Genomic DNA, 17,476 nt, shown 5'->3' with positions numbered 1-17,476 from the left:
TCTCAACAAAATTTTAGCAAATCACATACAAATATATATTAAAAAGATAGTGCACCACGATCAAGTGGGTTTTATCCCAGGGATGCAAGGTTGGTTCAACATTCGGAAATCAATAAATGTCATTCACCATATCAACAGACTTAAAGTTAAGAATCACATGATTATTTCAATAGATGCAGAAAAAGCATTTGATAAAATACAGCATCCCTTCATGCTCAAAACACTAGAAAAAATTGGGGTAGTGGGAACATTCCTAAACATTATAAAGGCAATCTACGCTAAGCCCATGGCTAATATCATTCTAAATGGTGAAAAACTGAAAGCGTTCCCCCAAAAACTGGAACAAGGCAGGGATGCCCTCTTTCACCGCTTCTATTCAACATCGTCCTTGAGACTCTAGCCAGAGCAATCAGACAAACCAAAGAAATTAAAGGGATACGAATAGGAAAAGAAGAACTCAAACTATCCCTGTTCGCTGATGACATGATTATATATTTAGAGGAACCTGGAAATTCCACCAGAAAACTTTTAGAACTCATAAGTGAATTCAGTAAAGTAGCAGGTTACAAGATCAATGCTCATAAATCCAATGCATTTTTATACATAAGTGATGAATCTTCAGAAAGAGAAATTAGGAAAACTACCCCATTCACAATAGCATCGAAAAAAATAAAATACTTGGGAATCAATCTCACAAAAGAGGTGAAAGACCTCTACAATGAGAACTACAGAACACTAAAGGAAGAAATTCAAGAAAACCTTAGAAGATGGAAAGATCTCCCATGTTCCTGGATAGGCAGAATTAATATCGTCAAAATGGCTATACTACCTAAAGTTCTATACAGATTCAATGCAATTCCAATTAAAATCCCAATGATGTACCTTGCAGAAATAGAGCAAGCAATTATGAAATTCATCTGGAAGAATAAAAAACCTAGAATAGCTAAAGCAATCCTCAGTAGCAAGAGCGAAGCAGGGGGTATTGCAATACCAGATCTTCAACTCTACTACAAAGCAATAGTAACAAAAACGGCATGGTATTGGTACCAAAATAGACAGGTAGATCAATGGTACAGAATAGAGGACATGGACACAAACCCAAATAAATACAATTTTCTCATACTAGACAAAGGTTCCAACAATATGCAATGGAGAAAAGATAGCCTCTTCAACAAATGGTGCTGGGAAAACTGGAAAACCATATGCAATAGAATGAAATTAAACCCCTATCTCTCACCCTACACAAAACTCAACTCAAAATGGATCAAGGACCTCAGAATCAGACCAGAGACCCTGCATCTTATAGAAGAAAAAGTAGGTCCAAATCTTCAACTTGTTGGCTCAGGATCAGATTTCCTTAACAGGACTCCCATAGCACAAGAAATAAAAGCAAGAATCAACAACTGGGATAGATTCAAACTTAAAAGCTTTCTCTCAGCAAAGGAAACTATCAGAAATGTGAAGAGAGAGCCTACAGAGTGGGAGAATATCTTTGCCAACCATACCTCAGATAGAGCGCTAATTTCCAGAATCTATAAAGAACTCAAAAAACTCTACATGAAGAATACAAATAATCCAATCAACAAATGGGCTAAGGAAATGAACAGACACTTCACAGAAGAAGATGTACAAGTAATCAACAGATATATGAAAAAATGTTCAACATCCCTAGTAATAAGGGAAATGCAAATCAAAACTACCCTAAGATTTCATCTCACCCCAATTAGAATGGCGATTATCAAGAATACAAGCAACAATAGGTGTTGGCGAGGATGTGGTGAAAAAGGAACACTCATACATTGCTGGTGGGGTTGCAAATTAGTGCAGCCACTCTGGAAAGCAGTGTGGAGATTCCTCAGAAAGCTTGGAATGGAAACACCATTTGACCCAGCTATCCCACTCCTTGGCCTATACCCAAAGGACTTAAAAGCAGCATACTACAGAGATACAGCCACATCAATGTTCATTGCTGCTCAATTCACCATAGCCAGATTGTGGAACCAACCTAGATGCCCTTCAGTTGATGAATGGATAAAGAAACTGTGGCATATTTATACAATGGAATATTACTCTGCAATGAAGAATGATAAAATTATGGCATTTGTAGGCAAATGGTCGAAATTGGAGAATATCATGCTAAGTGAGATAAGCCAATCTAAAAAAACTAAAGGACGAATGATCTCGCTGATAAGCAGATGAGGACATATAATGGGGGGTGGGAGGGGCTAGCATTAGGTTTAGGGTTAGGTTTAGAGTTAGGCTAAGGAGAGCGGCAAGAATGAAGGAAAGAAGGACTGTGTAGAGGGAAAAGAGGGGTGGGAGGGGTGGGGGAGGGGAAAAATAAAATAAACATCATTACCCTATGTAAATGTAAAAAAAAAAAAAAAAAAAAAAAGAATTAGAATCCCTGAAACTATGTTCCTCCATCAAGAAGCCATGGAGCTTCTCATCTTCACAATGTGAACAAAATTTCTGATTGTTCCTATGGCGTTCAAATAGGGTAGTACAGGCTAAAGTTCTTTGTAGCTTCGAGCTCCCCAGCCAACTATTAGCGGGTATTGTGTATGTATGTCAGACCTTCTTCTAAGTTCTGTTATGGAGAACACAGCATATGGAAGAATGCAAATGTGGTCTTTGCCTTTATATCATGTGAAGCTCTGTGATCAGACTTTTGTTTTTAGTTTCTCTCACCTGCAAAATGGTATCAACAATTGTACCAACATTGAGACCGCTGTGATGAATCAACAGCATGATTATGTATAAGGAACTTAGGACATACTAGGTATCTAATAAATGAGCAATAAAATATTAGTTAATATTTTTTATTATTATTCAGCTTAAAATCTGGTTTTGAGGACAAAATAGAGAAATAAATGATAGATGATACACATATATATATGCATAAAAGTGGTATAGGTACAAAAAATATATGTGTATACATACATACTTCTGTGTTTTAAACAATAAATGAAAAATTTATATAGAACAAAGTCATCATGTAGGGTGTACACTGGTTGAATTTTACCATTGACAGATTCAGGAAACCATTTAAGAATGTGAGTGTCTGGTGTAGGAAGTAGCTTTGTTTTCTCACCAAAATGTCTTGAGAACAGGTATCATATTATTTATCACATAATTCTCAAGGCCAGCACAGGTATAGACATATCATCAGCTCTAATGATTATTTATTGAGTAAATGAAAGAATAAATGAATGTAAGAAAAGGTAAAGAGAATCTTCTAGAAACAGAGAAGAACACAGCTTGCCCAGAATAGGAGATTCACATAACAATAGTTGTTACTTCTTACTAAACATTTAAACATGGAAGCCACCAAATAGGACTGTCCTGATGGAAACTAGATTTTGATCATGAGAAAAGAAAGGCAAGAGGGCAGATGAGGAAAAAACTAAAACATTTTTTTAAAGAGATGTATTTATACTGGCATAAATAAGGTCCTAATTCCTGGACCCCACTGCCACATCTATTTCCTGCTACTCCGACACTTGACACAGTCTGTTGGAGTAGAGGATCCGACACTTGACACGGTCTGTTGGAATAGAGGACTCAACACTTGACACAGTTCTGTTGATTGTCCTCCCTCTTGGGGGTCATAGGCGTGGCATGTCTCCATGTGTAGTTGCTTTTTAATATTAATAATCAATATATCATTTAGAAACTAATTGGAAAAACATTGGGAACGTTTTACTATATTGGGACACAAAATAGTGCACAATAAAAATCTGGCAGTAGTACATAGATAAAATATATGGAAATAAACAATTGCGGCTGTGCTTGAGTTTAAAGGAGCCTGTGATTGCCTTAGTATAATAATAGATGGATAAAGAGACATTCCTCTGAGCTCGGATGTGAGGTTTTAGCCTTTGTTGCTTTCTTAGTTTCAACAGTTGATTCTAGAGATACTTTGCATAATAAAAACATTTAGGTCAGTCATAAATATAATTTGTACTTTTCCTATGTTTAGTCTAATTCTTTAAGAATAAGATTATAGACCACCATTATATGAAATTAGAATAGACTAAATATTAACTATAATTTGATTTCTTTGCCCTTTAATAATAGTAAAAACTTTTTACTGTTAAACACTGGAGTTCAAGGTCGGGGTAGTTTTTCAGAAAATCTAGTGCTGTGTTTGTTCTGAAGGTTGAAGGCTGGCAGATCATGGTGCCCTCAGTTTAGCTGGGAGACAAGGTTGTTTTAGTTTAGCTGGGAGACAAGGTTGTTTTAATCTAGCTGGGAAATAAGATTGTTTTGGTCTGGACTGTCAGACAGAGAGAATGTGTACTTTGAAAAGAAGCATAGATTGTACTTTTGAAGGTTTATCTTGTTTTAAACTAACCAAAAATGATATAATCATTAGTAAAGAAAAATAAATCTATAAAAAGGCTGGCAGAAAAAATAAAGACGGATTCAGCCTCAGAACACTTGGTGTCTCTGTGTGCTATTTCTCCACCGCACCGACACCTCCCATCCACCAAGGACCCCTGACCCCTGCCAGGGCTGGACCCCGGCACCCCAACCCTTGGCATCTCTAGCAGCTCTCTGTATAGAAACTGTGGACACTCACCATCTCCCCACTGGAGAACTATAGAACACAACCACCATGAAAGCCAAGGACTTCCTATACTTTTTTTCTTCAGAAGTAAACAACAACAGAACCCTTATGGTTAGAAATCTTTAGTTAACACTATAGTATCTATAGGCAGAGTCAACTAACACTCTCCCCAGATGGAAATACATTGCATTTTGTAAAGTCTTTTGATGAGGAAATGCCACAACCTTTAATGTGAACAGTCTTCTTGCCAGAACATGAGTCTGCTTTTCTAATTAAGTCCTATTGATGAAATTAAGCAGTAATGTCATTCTACTCTTTGAAAGAGTTCCTCTTTTTAAAGTATCTCTATCTTCTCTTCTTCAAGCTAAATAATCCCAGCTCCTCTTACAAATTCTGAGTCCTTTGTATTGCTGTGTTCCTCCTTTTGCTTTGCCAGGAACAAGTTTGTGTGCGCCAGGACTGAGATAGGGCAACCTTGCCTCTGCGGCATCTGGGTTTAGAGAACAGGTTTTGTTTTATAATCTCTACCTGTCGTGGAGGAGTGCTGTCTCAAAACCCACATACTTTCCAAGTCCTTACTTTCATTTATTTTTTATTTTAAAATATAACCCAGTGCTTAACAGAATCCTAAAAATAGCTTGACAAGGACTATAAGACCGATCCTGAATTTTCTGGTTCTTACATGTTATTTGTTTCTACATGGTGCTTTCCCCCTCTAATCTGAAGCTTCAATGAAGTTACTGTCCTGTGATGTGGAGGAACTTTTCTTGCTCCCTGTATATATCATCAATCAGACCTGCCAATGATACAACAGCAGCTGACCACCTCTGAGTGCAGAGTCCAAGTCCCTTTGGGGGAAACAAGATCCTGGTCATTGTTGATAGGTTTCTGCCTTCAAGAGTACTATTACTTAGCTGGGGAGACTGACGATTGACATTTGGAGAAGAAATACACAACCACGGAGAGACAAATATATAAAGTGCCATATTGGTTTGGGGCAGATGTGACCGGTGTACAGTGTTGAAATCAGTTAGGAAGTTCTGATGGAGACCATTCTTAGTTGGGTCTTGGAGAAAGATGATTTTCATCATAAGGAAGAGAAGGAAGACGTCAGGCTGGCAGTGTTCTGGGTCTGTGAGGAAGCAGACACCCTGGAGAGAACACAGGGCTAGAGACTTGGAAGCCCAAGTTCCAGAACAATGTCTTCTAATAACTAGCAGAGTGATGCTGGAATATTCACTCCACATTTCTGTCTTTGTTTCCTCATCTAGTAAATGCTGATGTTGAAAAAAATTTTCACGGTGCATCCTAAATCTCAGTTCCTAAGGTATTCTGAATTCAGTGAGTTGTCTCTTTCTAACATAAAAAGATCATTCTTAATTCCAATCCTTATCTTCCAAGATGCAAATTAAACTTATCTTACCCATGCCCTACAATTAGTCCCTAGAATCACAAATATTAGTGTCAAATCAAACAATTCTAGTCTCTATTCTGGTTGGATAGTTTTCCTTGTGTTTTTACATCTGGGACATTAATAATACTTAAGGCTATTTTTCACTTTAGGTTGTAGCTTTATAGAACTGAAGTTTCCTTGACCTCGAAGAGTGTAATCAATGTGATAGGGCATGAAATAGAATCACGAATCCATTAAACTCTTTCATTGTAGTTTTCTGGTCAATATGCTCATTATAACACTTTAGAGATATCACATAAACTTTGATAATGCTATTAGATGAACTTAAACATAAAAAGGTCAATATTTTATCTCAAATATCACTATTTTTATATTATAAGTCACATATAAGATCAACTTAAAGTGAACATAAGCTATTGGAGTTTTTAAATTGGTTAGATGGACAAGACAGTTAATTCTTATCTGAACATCAGCATTCTACAGATACTTATTTTGTAAAACAGTACCATTCTCCAAAGAATTCCAAGTACTGTATTGATTATTTCTAAGTAACTAAATGTTACTATGAATTAATAAATTATGAATTATTTCATATATTCACAATCTACCTGAAAGTGTACAACATATATTCTAAATATCCTCTTCCTATTGAATAAAGATTTCTAAAAAAAATAGAATTCTGCTTCTTTAACTTAATGCTTTTTAAAATAAAAAACTTATTATAAATAGGGCTGAGGAGATAGCTCAGCTGGTAGAGTGCTTGCCTTGCAAGCACAAAGCCCTGAGTTCAATCCCCAGTATTGCCAAAAAAAAAAAAAAAAAAAAAAAAACTTATCATAAATAGGTGGCAATCTCTTGCTTCCACATCTTGGCACATACACCAGAATCTCGTACATCACAGTACACTTATTCTCAAACAATGCCTGTAATTCCACTGCCATCCAAATCTCCATTAATATGACAGAAAAGAAATTTTAAAAACAAGGTCAAAGGAATGCAGAGATGACAGAACACCAAGACATGTGATTGAAATGTTGGTAAAAATAAGCGGTAACTGATTTAGCAGAATGGAAAAAGCTCAGCCTGTGGATCAACCTGGGAAGAAGCAATAAGAAGTACGCTGATTCATACAGCAAGGAGGATGTAGGGCTTCGGAAACGGTATGGGAGAAAAATAAATTCTCAGATCCCTCTTCCCACCAGAAAGAGGGAAATTCCAGATTAGGGGATATTAGATATAACAGAGTAGAGGTGAGGAGAGCCACTAGAAACATGGTGGGTGAAGGGGTTAACTAATTGTCTATATGATATTATAAGATATATCTCTAAATGTTATGTTCTTTAGAATCTTGAGGATCTCAAAGAAAACATGGTATTTATACCCAGTGGAATTTTATCCAGTCATAAAGAACAACACAATTATGTCATATGCAGGAAAATGAATGGAACTGGAGAACGTTGTGTTGAATACAATGAGTCAAGGGCTGTATGTTTTCTCTCGGTACTTCCTGAAAATAGAAAAGAGACAAGAAGAAGAATAGAAGATTAGGGGAGACAGGAGAGAGAACAAAAGGGAAGTACTTAGGAATGAAATTGACCAAATTATGTTATGTACATGTATGAATATATCACAATGAATGTTAATATTATGTACAATTATAATGCACCAATAAAAAGTAATTTTAAAAAGACAAAAAAAGAATCCTGAGCATCTCCAAGATATTTTGTTATATGTGTCAATATTTATCTTATTATAAATTGCAACAGAAAAAACATAAATATTAATGAATTTATTCATATTAAGATGAATTTATTAATTCATAAAATAACAGCAAGTCTATTATCAATTAATAGAGATAACATTGTTATGAAACTTAACTATGTTTTCAAAAAGTTAGCAAGATGAGTGGCACTATTTTAAATTTTTGCAAATCTTTTTAATATCTGGCAGTCAATTGATCATATGTTATTATGGTGAAAGAATACTAAGAAAATCCAGCTTTGTGGAGATAAGTAGTTTAAAAGGGAGAAGTATTTATATAACCTTTGTAGATAATTGTGACTATTGATCTGTGATGTTTCACCAAAACTTGACAAGTGAGAAAAAACTTTTTTCAGTACTAGGGATTGAACCCAGGATGCTCTATCACTGACCTAAATTTTTAGCCTTTTTTTATTTTTTATTTTGAGATGGAGCTCACTAAATTGCCCACACTGGCTTTGAACTTGTATTCCTCTTGCCTCAGCCTCCTAAGTAGCCAGGATTACAGGCATGCACCACTATGCCCACTCTGACAAGTAGTACTTTCTTTTTTTTTTTTTTTGAGAATTACCAGTTTTATTAAATAATTGACAGAATTGCATGCATTCCCTCTTGTCATCTTACAAGATTATAATTTAGTACATGGAAGTTAAAATTGTGTTAATTAATATAACATTTTCAAAGATATTTTAACATGCACTTTCAATTTTATTTTTATTTATATATATATATGTATTTTTATTGTAAACAAATGGGGTACATGTTGTTTCTCTGTTTGTACATGGAGTAAAGACATACCATTTGTGTAATCACACATTTACATAGGGTAATGTTGTTTGATTCATTCTGTTATTTTTCCCCCCTACCATCCCACCCCTCCCACCCCTCTTTTCCCTCTATACAGTCCCTCCTTTCTCCATTCTTGCCCTCCATTATGTGTCATCATCCACTTACTTTCTTAAATAAGAGTTTCAATATGGATTTTGAAACCATAACAACTAACTCTCTGTACTCTGTTGAGATCTATTGATTATCTTGTTTATTTATCTATGCATGATTTGGTAACATTTCTACATTGCTCATTTGGAAAATACCAGTTCACTGATTTAGCAAAACTTCCAAATATTGGCACACTTTATTATATAATATAAAAAATCTCCCTGGGTTACTATCATTGCTCATCCCAGTATTGTAAAACTTTGAAGCTCATGATGGGAAACATGAGCTTTCCAAAATTCTAAACTTCACATGAAAACTTCAAATTTTGTCATTGGCAACAATTACCATTTGTTGTTTTCCTTGTACTGACAAAGGTTTCTTGGTTCATTTTTGAGAATATGCCTGTCAAATCACCACATCTAGCTGACCATCCTTTGACAGTCATTCTTTCAAACAAAAATGGTGGTCTCTGAAAAAAACAGGGAGCTCAACTTTGAACTCAATTGTACAAGTGTTTTTCCTCTCACAACCATTGTCCTTGGTATGCTGCAGAAATGCTTTATGTATATTTCATATTTCATCAAAGAAAATAGCAAAAAAAGTTGTGTATTTCAGGGTCAAGATTAAGCAGTAATTAATAACTTTTACAGTTCATCAAAGACATCTTAAATGAAATTGACTTTATTTATTTATTTATTCTATTAGTGTGTGACTCTGAAGAATGAATGACTACCAGGAATGTTTGGTGCTACCGCATTGATTAGTGGTAAGGGCACTAGCAATTTTTCCATGGTTTAGTTTGCATCATCAGGGCAAATATAAAACTATTAAAATGACAAGTAACCCTTAGTATTATTTATGAAAATAGTTTTTGGAAAAAATCTTGGTAAGTCTCTGGGTCCTCAGACCACATTTTGAGAATCTCTAGTCCAAACATGATGAATTCCTAAAACTTTGGTACTCAAGTGTTCACCTCTAGGCAGTATACTGGATAATTTCTCTTCAACTTGTGACCAAAGGTCTAAGGATAATGACATTTAAGGTTTGACCAATGAAACAGTCAATGAGTCTGATCAGTGGAGAATTCGTTCTCATCCCTAAAATGCACACATGTAGGCAGAACCCTCAATATATATTTTTCTGATGTCTCACATTTGAAATATGAAATGAAGTCAAAGATCACCAAGTATTTGAGAAAATTCTTCTATGAAAAAAAGTCCAGACATATAGAAATAAACACACAAACTCTGAGAACAGGAAAAATATAAAAAGTAACAATTAGTACAATTAATATCCTGATAAAAGTATTAGAACCATGAAATAATAACAGGACAATAAAGATCTCTTGAATCTTAAAAAAATATGATAGCAAAATTTTAAGAAATTGGGTATGATTCTCAGGAGACAGAGTTAAGGAAATCTTCCAGAATGTAGAACAAAAGGCAAAGCATTAGAAAAATAGGAGATAAAAATAAAGAATTTTAAAGGATGGTATAATATATATGTGAACAATATTTCTCATAAAGGAGGGCTTATGTGCAAATTATATAAGGAACACAATAGAAAAAATACTCTGATTTAAAAATGGACAAAACACTTGGGTAGAGATCTCTCAAAAGAAGACATACTGGTGTGGCGCCGGCCCTTCCGCCCCAGCAGCCATTACCGATCCGCAGCCGTGGCTCTGCGCTACCCCATGGCCGTGGGCCTCAACAAGGGCCACAAGGTGACCAGGAACGTGAGCAAGCCGAGGAGCAAGCCGAGGAGCAAGCCGAGGAGCAAGCCGAGGAGCAAGCCGAGGAGCAAGCCGAGGAGCAAGCCGAGGCACAGCCGCCGCCGCGGGCGCCTCACCAAGCACACCAAGTTCCAGCGGGACATGATCCGGGAGGTGTGCGGCTTTGCCCCCTATGAGCGGCGCGCCATGGAGCTGCTCAAGGTCTCCAAGGACAAACGGGCTCTCAAGTTCATCAAGAAGAGGGTCGGGACACACATCCGTGCCAAGAGGAAGCGAGAGGAGCTGAGCAACGTCCCGCCGCCATGAGGAAGGCAGCTGCCAAGAAGGACTGAGGCCCGTCCCCTCAATAAACCGTCCCAGAAAGTCAAAAAAAAAAAAAAAAGAAGAAGAAGAAGAAGACATACTAATGGTTAACAGTCACATTAAAAAATGCTCAACATCACTAATCATTCCAATAATTCTATTTTTTCATATCACAAACTACATGCAGAATCACCTCACTACAATTGGAATGACTAAAAAAATGTAAGTACTGATAAGAATGTGGAGAAGGGGTATTAGTATACCCATATGGACAACAGTATGGAGGCTCTTCAGAAAATTAAAAATAGAACTACTCTATGATACAACAATCTCTCTGCAGTGTATATTTTCAAAGGAAATGAAATCAGTATGTCAAAGCAATATCCATGTTCCCATATGAAATGTAGCACAATAGTCAAGATATGGAATCAGTCTAAGTGTCCATTAATGGATAAAAAACATGTGATAGATATACACAGTGGAATATTATTCTGCCATAAGAATGTGATTCTATCATTTATAACAAGATGGATGAACCTGAAGAACATAATGTTAAATGAAATAAGCCAGGCATGGAAGGACAAACATCACATGATATCACTCCCATGTGGAATCTGAAACAGTAGATCTCATAAAAGTCGAGAGCAGAATAGTGATTACCAGAGGCCAGAGAAAGGGAGTGGGGAGGGAGGAGGAGAAGCTGGTCAACAGGAACAAAGTTATAGTTAAATAGGAGGAATACAATTCCAGTGTTTCATCGCACAGTAGGGTAATACTGTTAACAATAATGTATTGTATATTTGAAAATGGCTAGAAGAAGGAATTTTGGTGAATGTTCTCACCACAAATAAATGATAAATGTTTGAAGTTATGGATATGCTACCTGCTCTGATTTGTATACATGTATTGAAACATCACACTGTACCCCATAAACAACTATGATCATTATATGTCAATTAAAATAACATAAGACTTACAACTCTTTTGAAAAACAGAATAGAGAAATCATTTCTTCCACAGTAGAGTTCTACATGCAGTCACCAGGGTGGAGGGGAGTATAGTAAAAATTCAAAAATATTTACCTCTTTTTCTTTCTTAGGAAACTATCAGGATATGCTCAGTACCATAGACTGTAAAGGGGATAAAAACAGACATGGAGGGCTGGGGAGATAGCTCAGTTGGTAGAGTGCTTGCCTCATAAGCTCAACGCCCTGGATTCAATCCCCAGCAACACCAAAAAAAAAAACCAGACATGGAAGCCCACCCAAGAGACAAGTGAAATAAATTCCCAGAAGCACAGCAGTGGCAAAGCCCAGGGGATGCTTATATAACATCTCAAGAGCAGCTAGTCTGACTGGAGCAGAAGGAAGGAGGGCTTAAGGAGGATTGTCCCCAGGATAAAATGAAACTTCCCTTATCTCCTATGCTTGACCAATCTGATACTTAAAGTGTCTACTTCAAGGGAGAAAAATAACAAGCAAAATATGAGGTAGTGGTTAAGTTCAGAAAAAAAAGTTTAAAAGAAAATACGATAATAACATACAGTTTGATTATGAACAAACTTCACATTGTCACAATGTAAACACCAATTTTTTAATTAACCTAAATGCTGCCTCGGGGAAGCAAGATGGGGAAAGGATCCCAGGAGACATGGCAAATCTTATAATATTATTTGACTTTTTAAACTATGTAATTATTTGCCTTTGATAAAAAAATTTAAGAAAAAAATAGAACTTTGAAGAAAATGTGCCATAATGTATGGTTTTTCAGAGCTGCCAAAAATAGCTATGTAGTCATTGCTCCACCAACTGACCAAGCAGCAATTATCAACTTTTATTTTCTATGAGACACAAATGACAAGTGATATTTTCCTGTGCATAACCTCATGATATTCCCATCATGCGACCTCTAACATAATGTTTCTCTCTGTTTTAAGAAAACCATTATGGTGACAAAAGCCTGCAATTCCAGCAATGTGGGAGGCTAAGGTAGGAAGATTGCAAGTTCCAGACCAGCCTCAGCAACTTAGCAAGGGCCTGACTCAAAATAAAAAATTAAAAGGGCTGGGGATGTGGCTCTGTGGTATAGCACCCCTAGAATCGATACCCAGTACCAAAAAAAAAAGGAAAAACAAAGAAAGAAATGGTATCAGGTAGGGATCAGATATCTCTTGAGGTTCTTTTGGATATATCCCTTGAAGAGGGATTACTAGATCATTTTTTGAAAAACCTCCATGCTATTTTCCATAGAGCCTGTACCAGTTAACATTTCCAACCCTATACAAGGATTTTCTTTCTCCATATCCTTGCCAACACTTGTCTTCCCTGTTTTTGGTAACAGATAACATGTGTTAGGCACTATCTAATTGTGGTGTGACTTGCATTTCTCTAAGGACTCGTTACACTGAACCTTTCCATGTACCTATTGATACTTCCTATTCTTTGGAGAAATGTCTATTTGGATCTTTCACCCATGTTTTAAATATGTTTTGTGTGTGTGCATGTGTCTGTACATGCACTATTGAATTGTAGGAGTTCTTTATATGTTTTGGATAATAACCCTCTATCAGTAGTATGTTAGTCAGCCTTCTATCATTGTGCTACAATACCTGAGATAAATAACTTATAAGAAAGAAATAATTTTTTAGAATTTATCTCATTTTCTTTAGTCAGCTAATTTATTTGTAGTGCTGGGGTTTGAACCTGGCACCTCTGTGCATACTAGGAACACACGCTACCACTGAGCTCCACCTCCAGCCTGGAAAGGTTTATTTTGGTTCACAGTGACAGAGGTTTCAGTCCATGTTTGCTTGGCCCTGTTGCCTGGGGACTATGGCAGCACGGTATATCATGGCAGGAATATAAGGCAGAGGAGTCCTTTTCACTTCACGGAGGCTGGTCAGCAATAAGGGAAAGGAAAGGACTTAGGTTCCAATATCCTCTTTAAGGGCATGTCCTCAAAATCCTAACTTCCTTCCACTAGGCCCCACATACCAAAGGTTCTACCTCTTCCAATAGTATCACAGGCTGGTAACCAAGCCTTTAATGCTTGGGCCTTTGGGAGCATTTAAAACCCAAACTACAGCCATCAGACATATGGTTGCAATTTTATTCAGCTGAATTAGGTTCAGTGGCCAAATATGGAAGCAGCCTAAATTCCCATCAATGGATAAATGATGAAGAAAATGTGGTATATACACATACATTAATACTCAGCCTTTAAAAGAGAGGAAATCCTGCCATTTGTGACAACATAAATGAACCTGGAGGACACTATGCTAACTGAATAAAGGCAGATACAGAAGGACAAATACATGACCTCATTCATAGGAATCTAAGCTAGTCAAATTCATAGAAACAGAACGGTGGTTGCCAGAAACTAGGATGAAGGGAAAACAAAGTGTTGTTAAAGGGTTCAAAGTTCCAGTAATGTAAGACAAACAAGTTCTAGAAATACGTCTAGCATCATGTGTCTAGTTAACAATACTGTACTGCACACTTAAAAATTTTCTAAGAGTATATGCCTTAAGGTTAAGTGATCTTATCACACATACAGAAATAAGTAAATAAGGCAGGCGGAAACTTCTAGAAGTGATGGATATATTTTTAACATTGTTATGATCGTTTCATGGGTATCTACTTACCTCAAACTCATCAAGTTGTCTATATTAAACATTTAGTGTTTTGTAATATGTCAACCATATATCAATAAACTGGCTTTTAAGAAATCATACAGAATATAAATAACTAAAAATAGTATTAGAGGATAAATTTGAAATTTTTTAATATGTCAAAAGTCTAATATTCAAAAATATCCCTATTTTATCTATAGTTAATCAGTGCTTGACATACCTCAGGGCTGATCTCAATATTCCTACATCATAACACTGAGTTTGATAACTGTTGGATTAGAGCATAATTTCCAAACTCACATGCCTACTGGAGTCAGGCCTCCATGAAAAGAAGTCAACCACGCGTAAATCTCTCAACCTGTCCCCGTTTCACTTTTGAGAAAGTCACAGAACCTGAGAACTTTCGTTGCAAGCAAGAAAGCCTGTGTGACCCTGAATGGTAACTGATCCTCATCTTCAGTATCGATAGGTCGATGGCAGCTGTGGCAAACTGTGGAGGATAAGTCATTCCTACTGGCAGCCACCACCCAGTGCCAGCCACTTAAGACCACGCGGGAGTAGAGGTCCATTCTCACACCCATCTCATCTCTATCTTACACTTTCACATCCTCATATAAATCACGTTACCCAAGACATAAGTTGCCATAAAGGTCTCTTGACCATATTGTTCATATTCCTAAGACAGTCCTTATTTTCAATGTGACACTTTTTCAACTTACAAACCATGAAACCATCCTAGAATCCAACATTTCGGTATAGAAGTTTCATCTACCAGAAGGTTGTCAAAACTAGAAAAGACATAAAAATACTCTATCTAGCCATGTACTCCAAAAATGAATTATCTCATTTTCTAAAACTAATCCAGTTGCAGAGAAGCTTTTCCCCTTCCTTGTTAAGTCATGTTGTGATACGTGGACTGAGCCAGTGCCCAGTGATTATGTAAGAGGGAGATCATAGACGTTAGATTTTGCAATTCCTCTGAAGAGACTAAGTAGTTTAAAACACAAGAAGATAATACCATGCAAGAACTCAAACAATATTTTGGCCTTTAAGCCTCCTCTTGGATCCTATCACTCTCTCCCTAGGCCTCTTTCCATAGCCTTTCCCTGTCTTCACCAAATAGAAGAGAAAGCAGGCCCGAATCTCCATCATGTTGGCTTAGGACCAGACTTCCTTAACAAGACCCCCACAGCACAAGAAATAAAAGCAAGAGTCAATAAATGGGACAGATTTAAACTAAAAAGTTTTTTCTCAGCACAGGAAACAATCAACAATGTGAAAAGAGAGCCTACAGAGTGGGAGAAAATCTTTTCCACACGCACTGCAGACAGATCACTCATCTCCAAAGTTTATAAAGAACTTAAAAACTTCACACCCAAAATACAAAGAACCCAATCAATAAATGGGTTAAGGAAATGGGCAGACACTTCACAGAAGAAGACATACAGGTGATCAACAAATATATGAAAAAGTGCTCATCATCCCTAGTAATTAGAGAAATGCAAATTAAAACCACCTTAAGATTTCATCTAACTCCAATTAGAATGACTATTATCAAAAACACAGGCAATAATAATTGTTGGTGTGGATGTGGGGAAAAAGGCACACTTTTACATTGCTGGTGGAGTTGCAAATTGGTGCAGCCACTCTGGAAAGTAGTATGGCGATTCCTCAGAAAGCTTGGAATGGACCCACGATTTGACCCAGCTATCCCACTCCTCCGTTTATACCCAAAGGACTTAAAATCAGCATACTACAGTGATGCAGCCACATCAATGTTCATAGCAGCTCAATTCACAAGAGCTAGATTGTGGAACCAACCCAGATGCCCTTCAATTGACGAATGGATAAAGAAACTGTGGTATATATATAAACAATGGAATATTACTCAGCCATAAAGAAGAATAAAATTATGGCATTTGCTAGTAAATGGATGAAGTTGGAAAATTTTTTTTATTTTTACAGACTGCATTTTGATTCACTGTACACAAATGAGGTACAACTTTCATTTCTATGGTTGTACACAATGTAGATTCACACCTTGCATGTAATAATTCATATACATAGGGTAATACTGTCTGTCTCATTCTACTATCTTTCCTTCCCCCACCCGCTCCCGCCCCATTTTCCTCTACTCCATCCAAAGTTTCTTCATTCTTCTCTTTCCCACCCTGCACCACCCCGCCTCATTATGTATTGTCATCCACTTATCAGAAAAAACATTGGCCTTTGGCTTTTTGGACCATCTTCATTTTGACAAGTCACTATCTCTATATTCTCACCAATCTCACAGGAAATGGTTTCTGTGCTTTCATGGAAAGATCATGCTCCTTATTTACCCTGAGCACTGCTCCCAGAGTCACCCCCACTGCACATGGAAGGTCTTCCCTTCCGTGTTTAGCCATGCCTAGGGTTTCCCAGACATTTAGCCATACAAGCGGACAACATTTCCTATACCCTCTCTCTCCTCTTAGTTGACTTCCAATCATTCCTTTCTTTCCTTCCCATCTTTTTATCTTCTAGTCATTAAAGTCCTACCTCTTGCTTTCATCTGATTCTAATTATGAATCTAACAATGCAAATGTATCACCTTTACTGAAAACTTGGTTTGCAAAATGCTTTCATAGACATCATCCTTTTGAACCTCACAATAATCCTATGAAATCAGTAGGACAAAAATTATCCCCACTTTGTAAAATAAGAAACTAAACTTCTGGGTAATTATTTACCAAGGTAAATACAGTCACTAAGTAGCCCAGGAAATTAAATTGAATCCACTGAGTCATTGTCCAGTGGCTGGCCTCTGTTCTACGACTCTGAGGTGGTCAGTTGTAATACTGCTGGTGACCTCCTTGCCAAATCCAGGGATAATTTTCTTTGACCTTTGACCCCTTCCTTGTCCTTTTTTCTCTTAACACTATATTGACTAAACTTCAAAATCCTTGACATTCTTTGTTCTTTCTTCCCCCAAGTTTGGGGATACTGCAATTTGGAGGTTGTTTTTCTAGTTTGTCATTTGTTTCTCTTTTCTGTATCTCTTTCCATCCCTCCCTGATATAGAGATATTCTAACACTCAATTTTATGATTTATCTATCTTCCCTCCTTTTTCCTTCCTTCCT

The 17,476-nt window shown here is 36.8% G+C and overlaps 1 protein-coding gene across 1 annotated transcript; it reads left to right on the top strand.

The window, feature by feature from the left end:
- The first annotated feature begins 10,383 nt into the window (after positions 1-10,383).
- On the top strand, positions 10,384-10,749 carry LOC124993136 (60S ribosomal protein L36-like). Its single transcript, XM_047564755.1, has 2 exons — positions 10,384-10,433; positions 10,503-10,749. The coding sequence occupies exons 1-2, from the start codon at positions 10,384-10,386 to the stop codon at positions 10,726-10,728; spliced, it is 276 nt and encodes a 91-aa protein (XP_047420711.1). The 3' UTR covers positions 10,729-10,749.
- Positions 10,750-17,476: the final 6,727 nt, after the last annotated feature.

Source organism: Sciurus carolinensis, chromosome 9, assembly GCF_902686445.1.
Source record: "Sciurus carolinensis chromosome 9, mSciCar1.2, whole genome shotgun sequence".
Classification (NCBI taxonomy): Eukaryota; Metazoa; Chordata; class Mammalia; order Rodentia; family Sciuridae; genus Sciurus; species Sciurus carolinensis.
The sequence above is the reverse complement of the archived record's forward strand: the minus strand, read 5'-3'. Positions and strand labels throughout refer to the sequence as shown.